The sequence below is a fragment of the Hemiscyllium ocellatum genome, chromosome 12 (assembly GCF_020745735.1).
Source record: "Hemiscyllium ocellatum isolate sHemOce1 chromosome 12, sHemOce1.pat.X.cur, whole genome shotgun sequence".
Taxonomy (NCBI): Eukaryota; Metazoa; Chordata; class Chondrichthyes; order Orectolobiformes; family Hemiscylliidae; genus Hemiscyllium; species Hemiscyllium ocellatum.
The window spans coordinates 92,153,764-92,178,271 of NC_083412.1; the positions used below are offsets into that span (position 1 = coordinate 92,153,764).

The 24,508-nt window shown below is 41.3% G+C and overlaps 1 protein-coding gene across 1 annotated transcript in view; it reads left to right on the top strand.

Annotated features, from left to right (window-relative positions):
- LOC132820630 (neural cell adhesion molecule 2-like) overlaps positions 1-24,508 on the top strand; it is a 581,438-nt gene that overhangs the window by 195,593 nt on the left and 361,337 nt on the right. The window contains exons 6-7 of the mRNA XM_060832832.1: positions 4,195-4,312; positions 10,980-11,137. Coding sequence (XP_060688815.1) covers positions 4,195-4,312; positions 10,980-11,137 — 276 coding nt within the window. The remainder of the gene's footprint in view (positions 1-4,194; positions 4,313-10,979; positions 11,138-24,508) is intronic.

Sequence of the window (24,508 nt, forward strand, 5' to 3'; positions counted from 1 at the left end):
CATAGTGCAAACAATGATATTACGGATGTTTTGAAATTGACAGTTTGTGAAGTGACTGTAACAGAGGAGAGTGTTTCCATGTCACATCCATTGAGCACTGTGACTGTATGCTGTTGCCAATTAAGTGCTATGCTATTATAAGTAAAGCAGCTTGTAATATTTAATGTCAACCATCCAGAAAATTTAAAAATCATAGTAATGTATTCAAACAAAAAAAACAGCTGTTGTCACTTCATCGAGCATGCTGTTAAGTAAATCAGCTGTCAGGTGTTAGGAAGACTTATATCAAGGAAGGAAATGTCAACTTGACTTCCCAGTCTCTGCTTCATTATCAGATCTCAATCATGGCCATGTTAAATGGTGCTGGCTTCATCCCCAGTTTCCCTTCAGGCTGGAAAATGAAATATAACTCCGAGGCCTACACCCTGAAAAAATGCATGTGTTCTCATTCATTAATTCGTGGGATATGGGTGTCACTAATTGGCCTTAAGAAGCTGGTGGTGAGCTGCCTCCTTGAACTGTTTGCAGACTATTTGGTGTAGGTAACACCATAATGCTGTAAAGGAGAGAGTTGTGGGATTTTTGACTCAGTATCCATGAGAAAAGTGGACACAGACTTCCAAATCAAGATGGTGCATGACTTGGAGGGGAACTACAGGTAGAAGTATCCCTACGTATCTGCCACCCTTGTCCTTCCAATTAATGGAGGATATGGATTTGGAAGGTGCTGTTCAGGGAGCTTTGGTGATTTGTTACAGTGCATTTTGTAGATTGTGCACACAGCCATCATTGATATGGGGAGTGAATGTTGGGGTACCAGTCAAGTGGCCTTTTTTGTCTTGGACGGTGGTAAGATTCTTGAGTAGTGTTGAAGCTGTATCCATGCAGTCAAGTGTCCTGCTTAGTGGAAATGCTTTGTGAAATCAAACTGAAAATTACTTGCCACAGAATTTCAAATATCCACTTGTTTTTAGTTGCACAGTATCTATATGGCTGGTCCAGTTTAATTTATGGTTAGTGGTCACCCTTAGGATTTTGATGGTAAACTTTTCAATGACAACAATTGAAATAATTCCACAGAGACTGCTATCCCGTCACTAAGTCTCCTTTTATTTACACATGAGCAGTCCTTGACTCTAGTACTGCCTGTTCCGAGCCAGCTCCCAGATTATCTGACACTCTTGTTTTTTTTATCTGTCAGCCAAGGCTCCCTGATTGGACTAAATTAACAGCTGAAAATGTGTTGCTGGTTAAAGCACAGCAGGTTAGACAGCATCCAAGGAATAGGAAATTCGACGTTTCGGGCATAAGCCCTGATGAAGGGCTTATGCCCGAAATGTCGAATTTCCTATTCCTTGGATGCTGCCTAACCTGCTGTGCTTTAACCAGCAACACATTTTCAGCTGTGATCTCCAGCATCTGCAGACCTCACTTTTTACCCTAAATTAACAGCCCCAATCAGGGAATTCCTATTCTGAGAGGTCCACCTGGCCAACCTCATTTCAACTACAATAGTAATGTCATTAATTGTCAAGGTTGATGGTTAGAATCTCTTTTCGAAGGACATCATTACCTAGCACTTGTATGGTGTAAATGTTATTTTCCATTTATCTGCCTCAGTCTAGATTAGAGTGGTGCTGGAAAAGCACAGCAGTTCAGGCAGCATCCGAGGAGCAGTAAAATCGATGTTTTGGGCAAAAGCCCTTCATCAGGAATACTGATGAAGGGCTTTTGCCTGAAATGTCGATTTTCCTGCTCCTCGGATGCTGCCTGAACTGCTGTGCTTTTCCAGCACCATTCTAATCTAGATTCTGGTTTCCAGCATCTGCAGTCATTGTTTTTACCATTTATCTGCCTCAGCCTGATTCTTGTCCAGGTCGTGCTGCCTTTGAAAATGGAGGCTGAGGAGTTATGAATGGTGCTGAGCATTTCACAGTCAATGAATGTTCCCACCTCTGACCTTATCTTGGAGGAAAAATCATCAATGATGTAGCTGAAGATCCTTTGAGTCTAAGGCATTAACCTACCGAACTCCTGCACTGATGTCTTGAGACTGAGACAACAGGTGGTTGACATTTTGCCCCACTATTCCAAAACACTGCTAATCAATCAAAGGTTAGCAATCCAGTGGATTGGAGCTGAAAATGTGTTGCTGGAAAAGCGCAGCAGGTCAGGCAGCATCCAAGGAGCAGGAGAATCGATGTTTCGGGTATGAGCCTTCTTCAGGAAAGCCCTTCCTGAAGAAGGGCTCATGCCCGAAACGTCGATTCTCCTGCTCCTTGGATACTGCCTGATGTGCTGCGCTTTTCCAGCAACACATTTTCAGCTCTGATCTCCAGCATCTGCAGTCCTCACTTTCTCCAATCCAACGGATTGACCAGGACTCTCCAATAATTCAATTCAATGAGTTGCTAACAACCACTGTCCTTGTTCTGCCTAACTCTACAACCACCGGACAGTTTCTACAGTGTCTACCCCCAGATTCTCATTGACGTTTTTACTGAGGCTTCCTGCTACCACTTTTGATTACACACTGCCTTGATGTCAAGAACAGTCACCCTCATCCCATCTCTTGAGTTCAGCTCTTCTATTCATATTTGGATCCAGGCTGCAGAGATGTCAGAGACTGAGTGAGCCTAATGGACTCAACTGAGCACCAGTGAGCAGGTTATTATTGGGGAAAAGTTATTTGATAGCACTGTCACCGACAGTTTCCATGACTTTGTTGCTGATCAAAATTAGACTGACAGTAATTGGCTGGGTTTGACTTGCCGGTCTTTTAGAGGACAGGACATACCCAGGTCAATTTTTTACACTTTCAGTGATCATCAAAGACCCCTTATACCCCAACTATAATCCCTTCCGACCTCTTCCCTCAGGCAGAAGATACAAAAGCTTAAACACACCTACCAATTGGTTCCGAAGCAGCTTCTTCCCCGCTGAATGAAGCTCTCAAATTTCAAATCTGATGTCGATCCTGCTTTTTGTGCGACTTCTCTGCAGCTGCACTCTGTGCAGTCACCAAATGCACTCTGTGTGGTATAATTTCTTGTACCACATACAAAACAAAACTTATCATGTACTTAGGTACATGTGACAATAAATCAACATTTATGTTTCAGCACAGTATATGAACCATTCATTCCCTCTGTCCCCATTACACAGAGGTAGCCATGTGTGCCTTCTGTAAGCTGCATACTGCAACTTACCAAAGTTTATTTAACTCCTCTAAGAGACATGATCTCACTTACCAGAGAGAGTAAGAACGGCAGATTCAATGGCACACCCACCACCCGCCTTTTGCCTTTCAAGTCACGCTGCCTCCTGACTTGGAGTTATGTTGCTATTGCTTTACTGTTGTTAGTTCAAGATCCTGGCACACCTTCCCTGACAGCACTGATGATGGACTTGTATGTTGTGGACTACAGCCAGCCGACCCTTGTTATTAATGCACAGAGATATTCAAAGTGAGTGAAGGTCGTCTTGGATCTTTCCTCCAAGAACTGCTCCCAGCACCATCTAAATCCCCAACTCCTGATCAATCCTGTGGGATTGCCAAACTGTGAGTGAATAGCTGTGTCTTGGATAATAGGGCAAATATTTAGTTATCACTTCACTGAGTTCATAGATTCGGCCTTTCCACTGGGACAAATAGTCGTCGGGCTGCTCTTGTTGGCTAGCTCATAACACAATTCGCTTTTGGACCAAGTGCCTTTCAAACCACAGACAACTATTGGCAGGGAAGAACCAGACAGGCTGGAGGAGTTCAAAAGCAGGGGACTAATTGAGTAGTTCTTTTAAAGTGTTAGAAGGGGTGCAATGGACCAAATTACCTCACACAGTGCTGTATCATTCTCTAATTCAGTACCTCACACCAAATCAGCAAAAAAGGATGCATTTTCTTCCGCTGACTTTGGTTGGTTTAAGTAGCAATTCTTGCCTCACTCTTTGTTCTGCTTGGTCCAGTTTTTGAGTGACCCATTTCAGTTCAGACTGTATTGCGTTGCAAGACAAAAATCAGAGAAGGTTGGTTAACAGCACATGGAAAGCCAGAGGTTCAATAACATTTCATTGAATCACGGATAGCAATTGGTTTCGATAAATTGTGTTTCTCTGCCTGTGATAAACTTTGATGATCTCCATGAACCCTTACAAATAACTTCCTTTCCCTTTCTCCATTCTAATTCCCTCCAGTTCCTCCCGTAATTCATGTGCCCAAGAGATCAGTGAATGCTACGGCAGATCGCCAGGAGTCCGTGACATTGACGTGCACAGCCACTGGCTCTCCCGAGCCTGACATCAGCTGGTACAGGTAAGGGCAAGGTCAGGATCACCAACCCTCCAGATTTGTCCTGGAGCCTTGGTGAGTTATGGATGACAGTGACAAAACTAAGAGATGACAGTGACAAAACTACTATTGTCACAGTAAAAATCAGGGACTTAGTTAGGCATGTGCATAGGTGGGATTATCATAGATAGGATGGCACAGATGGCATGAAGGGCCTCTTCTGTGCTATGTGACACTGTGCCAAGTGTTTGAAACTTAGAGACAAAGAAACTGCTGGAATCCAAAGTAGACCAGCAGGACGCTGGAAGAACACAGCAGGCCAGGCAGCATCAGGAGGTGGAGAAGTTGCTGTTTTGGGTGTAACCTTTCTTGAGAACTGGGGGGTGGGGTGTGTGTGTGTGTGTGTGTGTGTGTGTGTGTGTGTGTGTGTGTGTGTGTGTGTGTGTGTGTGTGTGTGTGTGTCGAGCTGTAGATAAAGGGGGTGGCGGGGAGGGGTGGTGAAGTGGAGGTAGGTGAAGACAGGCAGAGGATACAACCTAGTTGGTCAATGGGAGGAATGAATCCAGTAGGTGGCTGGGAGGAGTGGAAGGGAGGGGGAGGGACTTTGAAGGGAGTCGGGGGAAGGGAAGGGAGATTATTTGAAATTATAGAACTCAATGTTGAGTCCTCCAGGCTTTAGGCTGCCTACAAATTCAAATAACCAATTTACTAGTTAACGTGGTATACTCGAAATGTTGACTCTCCACTAAATATTTGAAAGTAACTGGACAAGTTGAGAAGCTTGATTCAAAGGCATACACTTTATAATTGCTTCTTACATCTAGTCTCAGGTAACAAAGGAAGCCAGTAAAGAAGCATCAATGAGGTCCTGGCTGTAGGATCAGTTAACTTTGGATGTACACTTTAGCAAGGTGGTTAAGGTTTTAGGGAGGTGGTGGAGGAAGTTGATAGTCATACAGTCATAGCGTGATACAGTGTGGAAATAGACCCTTTGATCCAATTTGTCCCTGCTGATGAGGTATCCCAAACTAATCTAGTCCCATTTGCCAGCATTTGGCCCATATCCCTGTAAACCCTTCTGTTCATATACCCATCCAAATGCCTTTTAAATGCTGCAATTGAACCATTCTCCACCACTTCCTCTGACAGCTGGTTCCACATGCGCACCATCCTCTGCATGAAAAAGTTGCCCACAGAACCCTTTTATATCTTTCCCCTTTCATTTTAAACCTATGCCCTCTAGTTTTGGACTCCCCATGACCTGGGTAAAAGACCTTAGCTATTCACTCTATTCATGCCCCTCAGGATTTAATAAACCTCTGTAAGGTCACCCTCAGTTTCTGATGCTTCAGAGAAAACAGCCTGTTCAGGTTCTCCCTATAACTCAGGAAACATCCTTGAAAATGTTTTCTGCACCCTTTCAAGTTTAACAACATCTATCCCATAGCAGGGAGACCAGAACTGCACACAGTATTCCAAAAATGGCGTAACCAATGGCTGGTATAGTGGCAACATGACTTTCCAACTCTTATTCTCATTGACCAATAAAGGCAAGCATGCAAAACGCCTTTTTCACTATCCTATCTACCTGTGAGTCTGCCTTCAAGGAGCTATGAACTAACACTCCCCAGGATCCTATCATGGAGCGTGTAAGTCCTGCCCTGATTTGTCTTACCAAAATGGAGCACCTCATATGTATCTAATTAAACTCCATTGTGGGTGGCGCTGTGGCACAGTGGTTAGCAATGCTGCCCCTCAGCACCAGAAACCTGCGTTCAATTCCCGCCTCAGGTGACTGTTTGTATGGAGTTTGAGTATTCTCCCTGTGTCTTTGTGGGTCCCCTGTCTGGGTGCTCTGGTTTCCTCCCACAGTCCAAAGATGTGCAGGTTAGTTGAATTGGCCACGCTAAATTGCACGTAGTGTTAGGTGTAGGGGAATGGGTCTGCGTGGGTTGCTCTTCAGAGGGTTGGTGTGGACTAATTGGGCCGAAGAGCCTGTTTCCACACTGTAAGTAATCTAATCTATTCCTTGGGTCTTGATTGAATGTTATAAAGGTTGAAACATTCAGTATGTGGAGATTGGATAAATCAAAGTTAGTTTGCTTAGAGCATGGGGATTTCGATGAGGTAAATGCAGTGGAAGCTTTTTCTTCGGTGGGGACAGTTTTGTAAATATGAGACACAATTCTAAGGGGGAGCCGTACAAAGATCTTACGCAGTGAGTTGTTATGAGGTGGAATGCATTATCTGAAAAAGTGTTGGAGCCAGATTCAGTATCTATTGAAAGAAAGAACATTGCAGTGCTGTGTGGAAAGAGCCGGTTCAGTTACAAAGAGACAAATTGCCTTTTTCTGTTCTGTATTCTATGATTAAAACAATGATTTTACATAAATGATACCTCATGAATTCTAACTTTTATTTTGTTACATTTTAGAAATTCTTTTTTTTAGCTACTGTCATGTTCATATTTTCTCAATGGAAATGCATTGCAATTTTCACAATCTCAGGATTTCTCACAACAATGTCAATCAAGAAATAATCAGTTTGTAATACTAACACAGAAAGCTCCTATAATTACCAAAGGATGCAGGTAGAATATTGAAGAATAAATATTGGTCGGGGCACCAATTAAAATTCTTCTGCTCTTCTTCAAAAAAACAGCGTGGGATATTTTATACCGACCTATCTTGCTGACATTGTGAAGCATTCCCTGTATTCCGATTTGAGGTGTAAGCATGGACTAAATCTCTGGACGTGATCCCACAACTGTCCCTCAAAAGTCAAAGTGCTTTCACTGAGCCATGGGTGACACAAGGAGCGAGAGAGGGAATAGATGTTACACTGATGTTCCAGAACTCCCAATTTAGCCTCTGCATAATTAATAGCCACTGCACCTTGAAGTGCTTCCAGATCCGGTAATACACACTCCTACAACCTACACAGAACCTGTCTCTTCATGCACATGTATTTATAAGGAGGTTTCTCTAGGCACTAGATGGCATGTCTGGCCTAATCAGCCTTTTCTTGACCAATGTGCATCGTTCCTTCATTTTAGCTGTGTCAAAATCCTTGAACTTTGTTATGAAGAGCACAATGGATTATACTAATCCCCAAGGACCACAGCAGTTGAAGAGTAAGCTGACCACCATTTTCCCCATGACAATGAGGATTGGGCAATAAATGCTGGTTGTAGCCAGAGGCACCTGCATCCTCAGAACACATAATAAAAAACAAATGCCTGTTCCTATTTTATAGTGTGCACCTTACTCACTGATATAATAGACCACTACAACATGACAGGGCTTTAACATAAAGATCAATCCAAAATCACTTCACAATCCAGTGGAGGAGATAGTGGTTTGGCTGTGGTACTTAATAAAACTGAATTGAATGACAGATCATTCTGACACTCAGCCACAAAAAAATTAGAGTCAAAGAAGAGAATGTAACACGGTTAACTAAATTAGCTGTACATTCATGGGTGTTCTATTGGTTTATGCAACAGGATGAAAAGGATGAAGTACAAACATATCATAAAGCAATTACAGATGTCAATTGCATCTGTACATGGATTACATACCTTGGAGTTTGGGTGTGCTTTTCTATTGGGATAAACATACATCTGTGCAGTCAGATTAATAAACATGTCATCAAAAGCCTGGAGACACCTGCTTATAAACGTACAGTATGTACTTGAAGAGGTAGGTTCAGTACAAGCTGCAGAAGTGTGTGCTTTAACTGGGAGTGTTAGCTTTCCAGCTGCAAATGTGTTGCTGGTCAAAGCACAGCAGGTTAGGCAGCATCTCAGGAATAGAGAATTCGACGTTTCGAGCATAAGCCCTTTCAAATTGCCAGGGCACATACACACGAACAGTAGAGCTGAAAGACGTGCAAAGGCTTTGTTCATAAGTTTCCTTTGGTTCTATGATGCCCCTGACTGGACTGTGCTTCCATCAGACTGATTACTTCTCCTGAGTGCTCCTTGGACAAATGTTCACCTTGGCAGTTGAGTGTTAGCAGGCCACTCATAATCAGAGCCATCACAGATCAGCTCGAATCTGATATGTATATGCTGTTTGAAACAGGGCAGTGAGGGATTGTTTAATTAAGATCAGTGATTAGCATCTTTAGTCATTCAATTGAATTGTTAACAATTCAATTGATTCATATCAGTAATTGATATGTTAATTCATGCGTGTCAGTATTTAAACTTTAATTGCTTATATAATAATTTGTACTTTCAGTGTTTTATGTCAGTAATGAATAGTAATCCATAGTAGCAATGAACACTATTTGATTCTTCACCCAAAGAGTGCTACATCTGTGGATTTATTCACTACTGAAAGCTGTTGAAGCCAAAACATTGACACTTTTAAAAGGAGTTAAGTATAGTTTAGGGCTAAAGGGATCAAAGGATATACAACACAATTGAGAACCAGATACTGAGTTGGATGATCAGTCATGGTCATGTTGAATGTTGGAGCAGGGCTGAATGGCCTACCCCAACTCCCATTTTCTGTTTTTCTAAGATCTGATCAAGAATGAGCACTTTATTTGACAAATCAGGAATTAATTGTTTATTTTATGTTGGTAATATTAATTCATTTGATAGTTTACTTAATTACATGTGCACATAGAATTAAAGTGCATGGGTCAGTAGGTAGTATACTGACACAGATAGAGAAATTGTTCACAGACAGGAAACACAAACAGATCAGATGGGTCTCTTTCCAAGTGGCAGTCAGTGAATAGCAGGGGTCCAAGCACTGATCTCCACGCTGAGTGGGAGGGTGAACTGTGAAGAGGATACAGAGATGCTTCAGTGTGATTTGGACAAGCTGATTGAGTGACCAAATGCATGACAGGTGAAGTGTAATGTGGACAAATGTGAGGTTGAGGTTATCTATTTTTGGAGCAAAAAGCAGGAAGGTGAATTATTATCTTAATGGTGATAGATTGGGAAAGGGCAGAATGCAATGAGATCCACACCTCCTTATAGACCAGTTGCTAAAAATAAATGTGTAGGTGGAGCAGACAGTGAAGAAGGCAAGTGGTATGCCGGTCGTCATAGTGAAAGGGTTTGATTACAGGAGCAGGGATGTCTTGCTGCAGTTTACAGGGCCTTGGTGACACAACCGCAGGCATCTTGTGTGCGTTTTGGTCTCCTTATCTGAGTAAGGATATTTTGGTTATGGAAGAAGTGCCACATAGGTATATCAGACTGATTCCTGGGATGATAGGACTAATGTATGAGGAGTGGTTGGATCAGTTAGAACTGTATCCACTCGACTTTTGAACAAAGACAGCAGATCTCACAGTAACCTATAAAATTCTGACAGGACTAGCACATTAAATTCTCTTTGTGGAACTGCCCTCAACAGATTTCATAATTATTTAAGGATGTGTAGCCAAATATAATTATCTCTTCTCAACTCAAACCCTTCAAACTCCTCTCCTAAAGTCTCGTCAACCACTCATTATGCTAGTAGCTTATTTGATTCACAATTTGGCCTTACCCCTTTTGCTGCTAAAACGTTCCTTTCTGCTTTTTCTATCTTCAGACTTGACAATTTCAATACATTCGAACCGCTCAGCCCATCTTGTACCTTCCAGAAACTTGGTTGTATTCATAAAACTACTGGCTGTATTTTATCTCACAAAAAGATTGACAATCTCTCTGCTGACTGACTTACAATGATTCCCAGTACATCAGCATCTCAATATACAGTTTCTTAATCTCATTTACAAAGCCTTCTGACTCAAACATGATCCCTCCTGCAATCCTTTGGGATTGCCTGTCTTCATTCTATTTTGCTCTTGTTCATTTCATTTAATCTATGGTGATTCCAAAGTTGTAAGGTCTAGAACGTTTTGCTCAGAACTTTTTTTTCCCTTTCACTGATCTCTCCCCCTTTGAACTGTTCTGCAAAATCTATCTTTTTTTACCGTAGTTTTGGCCAACCTCTCTTCATATCTTTGTTTAGCTTGGCGTTAAATTTGTGTAGGGCCTTGGGTCATATCTCTCAGATAAAGGTGCTCAAAGACAAGTTAGTGTTTTTCCTTACTGTTTTAAAAAGAAACAGCCAATCATTTTGTTAAAGTGGGAAGGGAATTTCATATGAACCGATTATCCTGTTGCTAATGCACAGTGCAATTTCAGTCTTTCTTTGTGCAGATTACCCCCCTTCAGCGACAGCGTGAAATGGCTGTCACTGGCTGCATTGTACCAGTGAAGAGTAGTTTTTGAGAAAAAAAACACTGACCAGAGGCTGCTTCTGAGCAATCACCTGAAAGCATATCATAAAAAAAAGGTTAGAAAGAAAATACTGGAAAAGCTGGAAAATTGAGATAAAGACACAAAAGTGCTGGAAATGAAGTGATGAGTCAATCAACGTCAGTGTCTGAATCAAATGCTTCTTTGCTCTTTCAGGTACTGAGTGGCTTGCTTTGTAATGCTAGAAATTGTTGTGTCTATGCTTCATATAGGCAATTCTATGATTGCAGTAGGCAGTAGCCCCGAGAGGAGGGAAGGAAGTCAGTAGTGAGAATAATTGGCAATACAAGCTCCATACTACTGGGTGGTTGCCCTAATGCTAGACAGAGTAGGGTTTGGTTGGACTATAAAGGTCTACATGGGAATGTGCATCCTTTTAATCCTGCAACCATGAACTTTCACACTTTCACCTTGCAGAGATGGGAGACTCATTGAAGACGATGATAAGTACGTGTCGAAGAGAAGCACGGAGCTGACGATAAGGAACATTGCCCAGGAGGACACTGGGGCTTACATCTGCAGAGCAACAAATAAAGCAGGAGCTGTGGAAGAACAGTTGTCTGTAAAAGTCTTCGGTATGTCATCCATTTGCGCTGTTGTGTTGTTACTGACAATTAGTGAAGCAAGCCACATTTCTGGTATTCCTTTCTCCTCCGGGTTATTCTTGTGGAACGGTCTCGAACAAGACGACATAGATATAGAGCGAGAGAAGGTAGGTTCAAATCCCACGCCTAATTCCTGTGTTCCTGTGCTGTTGAAACTGGCCCATACAGGGCAATCATTCCACAGCGATTCTTCAGATACTGAAGCAGTCCATGTCCAAAAGGCCTGGACAATATCCAGGTGTTTTCCTGAAAAGTGGTAAGTAATGTTTGCATCACACAAATGCCAGGCAATGATTGTCCCCAATAAGTGGCAATCTGACCACCGCCTTTTGACATTCACTTGCACCAGTATCATTGCATCCCTCGATATCAACATCCTGGAGGATACCATTGAACATAAACTGAGCTTCACTAACCATGCAAATTTAATGGCTACAAGAGTAGCTCAGATGCTAGGAATACTGCAGCGAATAACTCTGTTGCTGACTCCCCTCAGTCTGTTCACCATCTATAAGGCACAAGTTGGGAATGTGATGGAATACTCCCCACTTGCCAGGATGAGTGCAGCTCCAACAACACTGATAAAGTTTGACACCATCCAAGACAAAGCAGCCTACTTCATTGGTACCACATCCACAAATATCTACCTTCTCCACCACTGATGCTCAGTCACAGCAGTGTATCACAACTGCAAAGTGCACTACAGAGCTTCACCAATGCACCTTAGACAGGAGCTCTAGAATAACCCTGCAATATTCCCTACAAGCAGCTCACTGTACTTACTTGGAAATATATCAACATTGCATCAGTGTTGTTGGATCACAATCCTGGAATTCCCTCCCTACGTGTCAAACTACAGCACATGGACTGCAGTAATTCAAGAAGGCAGTTTACCACCATCTTCTCAAGGGCAACTAGGGATGGGTAATAAATACTGGTCCAGCTGTAATGCCCAGGTCCCATTGGTGAATGAGAAAAGTGTTCACCATTCACTCTAGACCTTCTTACCAGGTGGCATCATAGGCACTTGTTGACAAGGTGAGCTGGAAAGGCCAGCAGATCATACCTTTCAGGAAAGATCAAACAGTTTGTATTTCTGTCCTCTAGAAATGACAGGGTTGCCAGAGGATTTGGTCAATGGAGGTCATTAAACATATCAGGGAATCACTATAGTCTAGAGGCAAGCTATTTGGCCCATCATGTAAAAACCACCCCTCTGAAGAGGATCCCAATCAGACCCATCCCTCTACCCTATCCCTGTAACCCTGCATTTCCCATGGCTAATGATCCTAGTCTACACATCCCTGGACACTATGGCCAATTTAGCATGGCCAATCCATCCGGATGCTACAGTTTCCTCCCAAAAACATGTGCGGGTCAAGTGAATTGGCCATGCTAAATTGCCCATAGTGATAGGTGCATTAGTAGGGAGTAGGTGAATGGGTCTGGGTAGGTTATTCTTCGGAGGGTCGGTGTGGACTTGTTGAGCCAAAGGGCCTGTTTCTGCACTGTAGGGAAGCTAATCTAATCTAATCTGACCTACACATCTTTGCATTATGGGAAGAAACCCACACAGGTACAGGGAAAATGTGTAAATTCCGCACAATCAGTCACCTGAGGTTGGAATCAAACTCAGGGCCTTGATGCTGTGAGGCAACAGTGCTAACTACTGAGACACTGTGCTGCTTTTAAAGGATGCAATCAGGTAAATACAGAGAAATTGTTTCTATTTGAATGCGAGATCAAGAACAGGAGCCACTGTTAGTGTGATTATCAATCTCCTCAGAAACTAATTTACACTGAGTTTAGAAAGTGTAACTTGCTACTGTAGTGTTCAATGGTTTAATTGATCTGTGTTTGATGATGTGATGATCTGATCTGTGTCTTTGAATGTTGAAGCCTTGATTTTGACTCAAAGCAATATGAACATATATCATAGAATGTACGAGAAGGTGGAACCATAAGTGGGAGTGCAGAGATATTTTAAAACTCTAGTAAACATGTGCACTCAGAAACTAATGTCCTCTTTGCATTGATCCGAGAGACATTACCTAAGGAACAATTATTACAAACAGTAACTAAAGTAAATAACACAGAAATATTCGGGATGACATGGTGGCTAAGCGAATAGCACTGCTGCCTCACAGCATCAGGGATCTGTGTGGGTTTGTTCTGGGTGCTCTGGTTTCCTTCTATGGCCCAAAGGTGTGCAGGTTAGATGGACTGACCATGCTAATTTGCCTATAGTGTGCAGGCTAGATGAATTAACCATGGGAAATGCAAGGCAGGGGGTTGGGTCTGGATGGGGTGCTCTTCAGAGGCATTGTATGGAATGAGGAAAATAGCTACTTCCACACTTGAGGATTTCCATTATTCTTTATATAGAAGCTAGATAAGCACATGAGGAAATAAAGCTTTGAAGTATGTGTTGGTATGATTTAATAAAGAAGGGTAGATATTATCTTAAATGTAACCAACAATAATAGGGCTGAAACTTTTTTCTTTGCTGTAAATCCTGTGCAATTATTTAATATTGCTCCAGCCTAAACCTGCTATCATCTTTACAGCAAGCATCGCTAGAGTGTAATCAGAAAAGGTGAATGCAAAACTTGCATCATGCAGGTCACATCATACTGTTAAGACATTCCAAATTGTTTCACAACCCATGGTGTAGTTTTAACTTGTATGAGCAGGTTTAAATGGTCCACCCATTTTACACCTTACCAGAGCCTGTTTTCCATTAGATTCAGGATCACAACAGGAGAAGAGTCCATTACTATTCTCTCCCTTTAGTTCCTGTATTTATTTGTCTTGTTCCCTTACTCCCTTCCTCATTAACTCCTCACCTTCCTGTTAGCCTCCTTTTGTTTCTCACACTCAGATTCTTTGACCTTCAGAGATCCCTCTTCTCACATAAGACCTTAAGACAAAGGAGAAGAAGTAAACCGGTCAGCCCATCGAGTCTGCTCCAACATTCAATGAGATCATGGATGATCCAATAATCCTGCGCTCTATTTTCCTGCCTTTTCCCTATAAACCTTATTTCCCTTAATGATTAAAAAGCTGCCCATCTCAGCCCTGAATATGCTGAACGAGCCAACCTTATGGTAATGAATCCGACAGGTTTTTCACAGAGAAGAGATTCCTCTTCAGCTCTGTCTTAAATGGGTGACTCCTTACTCTGAGATTCTCCCACAAATAGAACCAGTCTTTCTGCGTCTATCCTGTCAAACCCCTGAAGAACCTTATGTGTTTCAATCTGTTTGGCTGTCATTTTTCTACATTCCAATGGGTGAAGTCCAACCCACTCAAACTCTCCTCAGAAGTCCTTCAATACCTGATATCAACCTTCCCTGGACTGCCCTAACTCTTCACCATATCCCAACCTTCCTATTCTGGTGATGCTGTCTCTGGATTGAATCCGTAATGTTAAACTCACAGTTTTTCTTTGTGCATCTTTCCTGAATTCTTTGATCAGTTCATTGGACTAATCGTCACTGCCCTGTCATCTCTACTTGCTAAGCTACACACCCAGAGCATTAGCTGTGGAGTCACTCCTCCAAAATGCCTCGCATCCCCAACTTATGATCACTGAACATGACAAGGAAATCAAAAATGACAACTGTTGTTTGTATCTTTCTCCAGAATGTCCACAAATGAGAATTCTGAGTCTCCTTATTTGGGTCCTAGCTCATTCCATGAGTGGAATTTCACACTGAAAGTGTCTTGCCTTCATCTGTGTGAAGCAGAGATGTCTCTGTTGGTAACACGCTCACCTCTGCATTACAAGATTGGGAGATTAGGTCTCATTCTGTGGCTTGAGCACTACTAGCAAAACCGACACCTCAGTGCAGTGCTAAGGTAACACTGCACTTTTAGAAATGTTGTCTTTCAGATGAGATTTTAAAAAAACAAGCGCCCACCTGCTTGGGTGAAAGCAAAATATCAAACTCCCCCTTGAAATAAAGATCAGAGATTACTCTACATTGGCAATCAAATCCATCGTACTAGATAATTTATTCACATCGACAGAAATCTTAACTGGATAAAACTTCTATTTGATGTGACAGTTCACATATCGAAAGATTCAAAACCTTCAATACACACCGATGAATAGACGAACCGTACTATCATGGTTTATGCTAATGGGAAACAATTAGAGCTGTATATTGATTAGAGATCCATTGCATGTCAAGCTGCTCAAAAGCTACGGTCAGTAGGAATTGAAAGTTTCTTCAATAAGTAGTCTCACACTTTGTGGGCTTTGGACAGAATGTGATACAACTGCAAATGGTCCAATACTAGGGCTGGCTGCTTTTCAAAATGTTTAGCAACAAACTAAATGACTGAGGGCGACTAGCAATCCAGTGTTAGTGGCCTCCTCACAGATTACAGTCACACTATTTATACTTGTTGTAGTGACATCATGACATGACATTTATAATGTTGCTACTCCAAATGTGCCAGCTATGAAGTCAGCAAGACCAGTTCCCTCGTGATGGTCAGGCCTAGTGCAAGTCGTTTGCATGAGAGGTAAGTAAGTTTGAGCAATGTCATTTACAAGACTGTGCCTGAGGTATAAATGCAACTTTAGAGAAACACAGAGCATTCATATTCTAAACTCACAGACCAAAACAGGAGAGAAATAAAACATTTCAATGTAAGGTATATCAAGTGCCCAGAACATGATGGGACAGCCCTCAGCACTTCCCATAACTACACTACCAACTAGCAGCCAGCTTGATCAAGGAGATGCCACTGTCTATTTGTCACTGCCAGAGATGTCAATTTCAAAGGTGTCACTTGAAATGTACTAAACTCTCCTGCCATTCAGTGCAGTTGGAGCTGATGTAAAATCTCAGCTGAAGTCAGATCATGGGGCAATTTGAATTGAAGCTATTAGAAACGACAAGAGACAGTCTGAAAATAGAGACTTCAGAGTGCATTAATTGGCTGACAGAAACTACCCACAATCCCTAGTCTGCACCTAACTTCTGCAGGCGATAATGCTATCAGATGCTGATAGAAGCTGTTCACAGTATAACAGCTGAAATCACCATCAGCTGTTCATAGTATAACAGTGAGGTTTAGGAACAGGTAGCAAAGGCTATGAAGAGAAAATGGGAAACAGGGGACTGAGTTAGATGGTCATATTAAATGGGGGAACAGTCTGGAAGGGCTGAATGATCTACTCCTGCTCCTAAATTCTATGTTTCCATGATTCTAAAACTCATTTCCTATTTTACCTGACCCAGAAAACTAGAAGTAGAGCTTTGGAATTATTTCAATGCATTGGTTTTACTATCCATTGTGTGGAAAATGACCATCAACACAAATAGACTCACACTACATTCTAAACCCACAGCATATAGTCGGGTTAGTACACTCACCTTTTCTGGTCAAATCTGTACGAAGGAATATTACCACACACTTGTGCTGAATATTTATTTGCGTCTGCTTCTTAACTTTATATAGTGGAATATTCTGACTAATTGCATCTGAACAAATTGTGCTAAAGAGACTGGTAGTAAATGATACATATCTCCTTCATGAGTTTTCACAATCAGTGCACTCTGATCTAAACCATATTCCAGCAACATTCCAAAGATTTATGAATGTTTTGTGTTTTACTTTGACTGGTCAGATTGTGATGCACAGCATGTGTTTAATAAGGTAGATGTACAGATGTGGGGAAGACCAAAACTATATGGTATGATCTCAGGTGACATGATTACTGGACAAGTCAGATCCTAGAATGAAACCCGGATAGATCCAAACCTTTTTCTCATTTGAATCATGAAGGCCAGTTATTGACACCATCACAAGAGGCTGCCAGTGTATGTTCAATGCAAAAAACAAAACCTTTCTTAAACAAGAAAAACACCAACTATACCATGAAATGAAATTAAAGTTTAAAAAGATGTCATCACAGACATTAGAAGAGGGTTCAAATCAATACTTTTTTTTCCCAACAATATATTTAAAAACACCTTACTTCAGTAAAGGGTTAGTAATACATTCAAACTAAAGTTCCATGCTTCAGACTCAGAGTGGTACAACTGCAATTGGTTTCCTTTTGGCAAATTTCCAAGCAGCCACTGTATTCCTTCAGCCAGCATCTGTCTTCAAGAAACCTAAGACAAATTACAAACTAAACTCACTATAAATTTAACTAAACAGCAAGTGCAGGAGAGTTCTTTAAAGTAATTGTCAAGCAGCCTTGTATTCATTCTTTGACAGTCAAACTGATACACTCACATTTCTGGATTATTCTGTCTTTCTCTGTCACCAGTCTCTTGTTGCTAAGCAACAACACAATACAGTTTCCTTTACAATTTTTAAAAATAATTAACTGGTGCACCGCGGCTCCTCTATAAGATTGTAAAACCTCATTGTCATGCACGAAAAGAAAACAGAATAACAGATTTCATTTTCACCCCTCATAGAATAAATCTAAATAAAAGTTATGCCATAAGACCATACAATGTAGGTTAGGAAGGAGGCCATTCAGCCCATCAAGTCTGCTCTGCTATTCAATGAGATCATGGCTAATCTGGTCATCATTAACTCCACTTTCCTGCCTTTTCCCAATATGCCTTGATTCCCTTACTGATTAAAATCTGTCTCTTGCAGCCTTGAACACACTTAATGGCCCAGACATGAAAGCCCTATGTGGTAAAGATTTCCACAAATTCATTAGCCTCTGAGAGCAAACATTCTTTCTCAACTTTATCATAAATAGGTGACCCCTTTCTCAGTGGTTAGACACTCTGGTCTTATAAAGGGAAGCAACCTCTCAGTATTTATGGTGTTAAGCATAACTAAGACTCTATGTGCTCTATTAAGGGTCCCCTCTCATTATTCTAAATTCTTATTCGAGGGATTGGGTGTTGTTATGGACCAGACCAGACCCCCTCGATATGTAGGTCACACCTCGTCAATCCCTCCTCAGAATAAAATCCCTCCATACCCAGGACAAAATTGAGAAACATTCTCTGGATGGTCTTCAATTCCAGGATATCTTTCCTTAATAAGGGAACCAAAACTGGCCACAGCATTCTAGCTGTGGTCTAACTAGCGTCTTGAATAATTCTAGCAAGACCTCCTATCTTTATTACCCATTCCTTTAAAATAAAGTGAAATAACTCCACAGAGACCAGTATCCTGTCATCAAGTCACCTTTCTTTGTTCATGATGAGTCCTTGACTCTAGTACTAACCCTTCTGAGTCAGTTCTGAGAGTGTTAGAATCTCAGACACTTCTCTTTTTTTATCTGTCAGCCAGGGCTCCCTGAATGGACCAGATTACCAGACCCAGTCAGGGAACTCATATTCTATGAGGTCATGCTGGCTGACTTAATTACTATCTCTACATTCCCTCACCCTCTGTATCTAAGGACCTCAGCTCATCCTTTTTCTTGGAGAGCCTCCTGGAATGCTCTAGTACCAGGACCGGTTCCTCTGATCATCATCTGATATGGCTGGCTTGTAACAGCGGGAACTTGCCTCTTGCGCCAAGATTGTCTCGTCTTCTCCTCTTCAAGCATCAAGGCTGATACATCCATCGTGTGTATCTCAGATTCCGAGATCTCATCAACACTTGATGGAGAGGGTAAATCCAAGGGTTCCAGCAGTTTTCCTGACTGTCCCAAAGAGCACGACAAATTTTGCTCCCACAGCCTTTGTGAATTTACTGCTATCATATAGTCCATATCACTCCCCTCTTCCAAGTCAGCAACATATTTTGCAAATAATTGTGCCCCAGTACTGATCGTTCATTTGATTCTCACTGTGATACACCATTAGATGCAGGTTGCCATCTATAAAATTCCTCCTTACTCCAACTCTCTAACTTCTACTAATTAGCCAATTCTCTGTTAATGCTAAAATACTACCCACAATACCAAGGGCTCTTATCGTATTCAGTAGACTTATGTGTTGTACTTTATGGAACATCTTTTGGTAATCAAATTATTGTAACTCTGGTTCTTTCTTGTCAATCCTGTTTGTTACCTTGTCAATTTATAAATTTGTTAGACATGACTTCTCCTTAATGATACTGCATTGACGCTACTTAATTTTATTACATATTTCTGAATGCTCTGCTTTTATAGCATTTACAATAGACTCTAACATTTTCCCAATAACAGACTTCGATGTAACTGGCCTATAGTTACGTGATTTTTTTTATCTCCTTCCCTTTTGGAATAGATTTGTACATTAACAATTTTTCAGTTCTCACAGAATGTTCCAGAAATTACAGATTATTTGATGATTACTACATCCTCTATCTCCGCAGCTACTTCCTGTGATATTCAAAGTGCAACGTACGAGGTTCTGGAGACTTATCAGTTTTTAGCCTCATTAGTATCTCTCCTTAATATCTCTGCTCCAGTGAGAGTTATTGCATTTATTTCCTCCTCCATACCCTCATCTGGGAATGACTTAGTAAAAAGATGCTGGGTGCTGTAATCTAAACAACTGACCTCAAATGCTGCAATATTCTTATCCCTAATAAACCTATCCCAACCTATCCCCCTTCTAAATAGTTTCAATCCTTGTCTACAGTTATTTAATTCACATTGGTTCCAGTTTACCTGTGGGTCAGGTCATAATCCCAAAACTGTCATTTGTTAGCCATGTCACTTCTTTATATTTGCTCAACTTTGTTATATATGGTTCTCCCCACAGGCATTGATATCATCTGATACTCTTATCTATCCAACATATCTAACAGGGTATTAAGAATAATTATTACTCAAAAGAGTGTTCAGGACTGAAAGAACATTACCGCAGAGAACAGTTGTGGTAAATAGCCTGGATAAATTTAAGGATCTGGATAAGCAAGGAAAGCAAGGATACAGAGAGATGGGAGTGTTAAGTTAACAAACACTCATCTGGCAACAGAGCCAATCTATCTTCCACATACATTCATGAGCAGCAACATAAGTGCAAACTAATTTTCTGCTTCAAATGCCAGTATTTTTGTAATTACCCTTTTCATGCCTAGAAAGCAAGTGACCCTTGAACCTTGACATTCTGGCTCCAAGGAAGCATCACCAACACAGAACTTGATGCCATTATTGTTTCTTCCAAATGTGCCATAATCAAACATTATCAGCTACACTTAATCATACATCTATAAGGTGCCTTTATAAGGTACTGTCACTTGATCATTTGATTAATTTGGCTTAATTTGTTTTAAATTGAATGTTTTTTTACAAAAAAGTAGAAGCAGACACGTCTCCTTTAAGGCACTATTACTTGTTAAATTGGTTTAATTTGACTTAATTTGATTTACTGATTTCAAAGGGCTATTCATTCTCAGTTGACAGCATTCTCATATAAAATAAGCACGTCATTTTCTGAGCAGTAGGTAATGAGTAATGGGGTACCACAGGGATCAGTGCTTGGACCCCAGCTATTCCCAATAAATACTAATGATTTAAAAGATATAGGGGGAGGCAATTACTTAGTGGTATTATTGCTCTACTATTAATCCAGAGTCAGCTGTCGTGTTCTGGTGACCCAGGGTTGAATTCTGCCATGACAGATGATGAAATTTACATTCAATGGAAATCTGAAATTAAGAGTCTCATGATAACAATGAATACTTTGTCAATTGTCAGGGGATTAAAAAAAACTCATCTGGCTCACTAGTTTTCTTTTGACAGGGAAAGCTGCCATCCTTACTTGGCCTGGCCTAAATGTGACTCCAGACCCATAGCAATGCAGTTGAGGCTTAACTACCGCTGGGTAATTAGAGATAAAAGTGCTGGCCCAGCCAACAATGCTCACATCCCATGAATAAATATTAAAAAAGATAAGTGAACCAACTGTAATGACTTCAAGTTTGCGGATGATATAAAGCTGGGTGGGAAGATGAACGATGCGGAGGATGCAAAAATGTTTCGCTGTGATTTGGGAAAGTTAAGTAAGGGTGCAGATGCATAACAAATTAAGTTATGTGTGGATAAATATGAGGTTATTTATCTTGGAGGCAGAAACAGGAAGGTAGATTATTATCTGAATGGTGATGAAATGGGAAATGGGGCAGAATGGTGGCTCAGTGGTTAGCATTGCTGCCTCACAGCATGAGGGACCCAGGTTTGAATCCAACCCCAGGTGACTGTCTGTGTGGCGTTTGCACATTTTCCCCGTGTCTGTGTGGGTTCCATCTGGGTGCTCTGGTTTCCTCCCACAGTCCAAAGATATTCCGTGCTATACATCTCTATGACTATGACTCGATGTGCATTATAGGTGATTTGGCCATGCTAAATTACCCATAGTGTTCAGTGATGTGTAGGTTAGGTGCATTAGTCAGAGGTAAATACAGAATAATTGGGTAGGGCAATGGATCTGGGTGGGTTACTCTTCAGAGGGTTGGTGTGGACCTGTTGGCTTGAGGGGCCTGTTTCCACACTGTAGGGATTCTATGAAAGGGGGAATTAAATCTGAGTGTCCTCATACATCGGTTACAGGGGCAGCAGATGGTGAAGAAGACAAATTGTTTGTTGACTTTAGTAGCGAGAGGATTTGAGTACAGAAGTAAGGTCATCTTGCTGCAATTATACAAAGTCCATGGTAAGATCAGACCTTGAGTATTGGGTGTAATTTTGGCCTCCTCATCCGAGGAAGGATTTTCTGGACTTGGAAGGAGTGCACCAAAGGTTTAGCAGACTGATTCTGAGTTTGAAAGGGCTGATGTGTGAAGAGTGACTGGATCAGTTCACTGGAGTTTAGAAGTGTTTCATAGAAACCTATAAAATTCTAACAGGAACGATAGGCGAAACACAAAAAGGTCTTTATATTAATTCATGGAATGAGGGAATCACTGCCTAGGCCAGCATTTATTGTCCATCCGAATTGTCCTTGAACTGGTCTTGCTGGATCATTTCAGAGGTCATCTAAGAGTTTAATGTGATGACATTGCTGTTGGCATGGAGTCACATGTAAGCCAGGAACGGATTTCCTTTCCCAAGAACAGTAGTGATCCAGATGTCTTTGATATAATAATCAACAACAGTTTCATGGTCATTATTAGACTCTTAATACAGACTTGTTTTATTGAATTCAATCTTCACCACCTGCCACGGTGGGAAGTTGAACCAAGGCCCAGGACACAAACTGCATCCCTAGATTAATAATCTTGTGAAATACCATTACATCATCACCTGGTGGTCAGGGCGTCTGGAAATAGGAAGTTACAGTCCAAGAATACGGTGAGGGCCATTTAAGACTGAGATTGGGAGAAATGTCTTCACCCAGAGAATGGTGAGCCTGTGGAATTCACTGTCACAGGAAGTGGATGAGATCAAAACATGTAAGTTTTTTCAAGAAAAAGCTTGATGTAATTTTTAAGGGATCAACGGGTATGAGGACAAAGTGACTACATTTGTAGAAGCAAAAACCATGATCAAACCGAATGGCCATGAAGTGGAGGTGCTGGTGTGGACTGGGGTGGACTAAGTCAGAAGTCACAAGACACCAGTATACAGTCCAACAGGTTTATTTGAAATCACAGACTTTCAGACTAATGCTCCTTCGTCAGATGTAGACTTCACCTGATGAAGGAGCAGCGCTCTGAAAGTTTATGATGTCAAATAAGCCTGTTGGACTGTAACCTGGTATTGTGTGACTTCTGATATTGAATGGCAGAGCAGGCTTGAAGAACTGAATGGTTAAATGGCCCATTCTTATTTCCATTTACTCTGCTTTTATGTAGCATTATCAGGGAGGAGACTCAAAGTGAATCACAAACATGAGTGTTGGCCAAATGGTCCAAATACCCTTTACTTCTGCTGTAGCCTTGGGATCTGTGTGACATGCCAATGATCAAGAATCTCTTGTACGATGACAATGCTACTGTAACAGTCAGGCACTTACTTTTGTGTAGCCTTTTGTTATAACACTTCAGAATGAGTTTACTCTCTCTGCCATTGCCAATTTCAACATCCTGTAGAAATTGGACCTTGGGGATACAATTTTCCTCTTTGGATCATAGTTTGTCATTAATCATCAGGCATTCAGCTCCTCTGACATTTATATTCAGAAAACCTGAATCTCCAAATGTTCATATCTAACTAGAATATTTTTAGATGAAAATCAATGAATTCAACTCAAACTGTCAGCAAGCCTACAAATTGCATACTTTTGAAAAGTAGATATTGTTTAAAGGGAAGATATGCTAATGGATGCATAATTAAGCTGCTCAATGGCTAAGTTGATTAGTCATGGCAGATATTTCACCTCAGCTTGAAAGTTTGGAATTTGTGTGGTGCTGAAAATCACCACACATTGTAGAAGTTTTCTACCTTGCACACATCAGGACAGAAGTGCAAGACTATCAAATCTCTACCCTTTGAGATGTGCTATTCTTGTGATTCACCCCTGATGAGTGCAAAATGAAAAAGCACTAACAACATAGAGTCATAGAGATGTGCAGCACGGCCTAACTCGTCCATGCTGACCAGATATCCAAAACCAATCTAGTCTCATTTGCCAGCACTTGGCCCATATCCCTCTTAACCCTTCCTATTCATGTACCCATCCAGATGCCTTTTTAATGTTGTCAGCCTCCATCACATCCTCTGGCAGCTCAATCCTTACATGCACCATCCTCTGCATGAAAAAGCTGCCCCTTAGGTCCCTTTTAAATCTTACCCCTCGCACTTCAAACCTATGCCCTCTTGTCCTGGACTCCTCCACCCCAGGGAAAGGACCTTGTCGATTTACCCAATCCATGCCCCTCATGATTTTACAAACCTCTATAAGGTCACCCCTCAGCCTCCAACTCTCTAGGGAAAACAGCCCCAGCCTATGCAGCCTCTCCCTGTAGCTCAAAGTCTCCAACCCTGGCAACACCCTTGTAAATCTCTTCTGAACCCTTTCAAGTTTCATAGCATCATTCTGATAGGAGGGAGACCAGAATTGCACACAATGTTCCAAAAGTGGCCTAACCCATATCCTGTATAGCCGAAACACTGGCCTCCCAACTCCTATACTCAATGCTCTGACCAATAAAGGAAAGCATACCAAACGCCTTCTTTATTTGTCTCTTTCTTCAACAACATTCCATCAGGAAAGCTTGCAAATGTAAATTCAGTTTGTCAAATAAATTGAATAAATATCTGTTCTCAATCATGTTGGTTATATAAGTGCAGTCTTGTTGTAAAAATCCATCTGTTTCACTAATATTCCTGAGGGAAGGAAGTCTGCCGTCTCTACCCAGTTGCACTATGTGTGACTCCAGCCCCACAAAAATGGGGTTAACCTTTGACTGCCCGCTGAAATACAAAGCGCTTTTGTTGAAAAGCACTACAAAACTCACCACTTCTTCCTT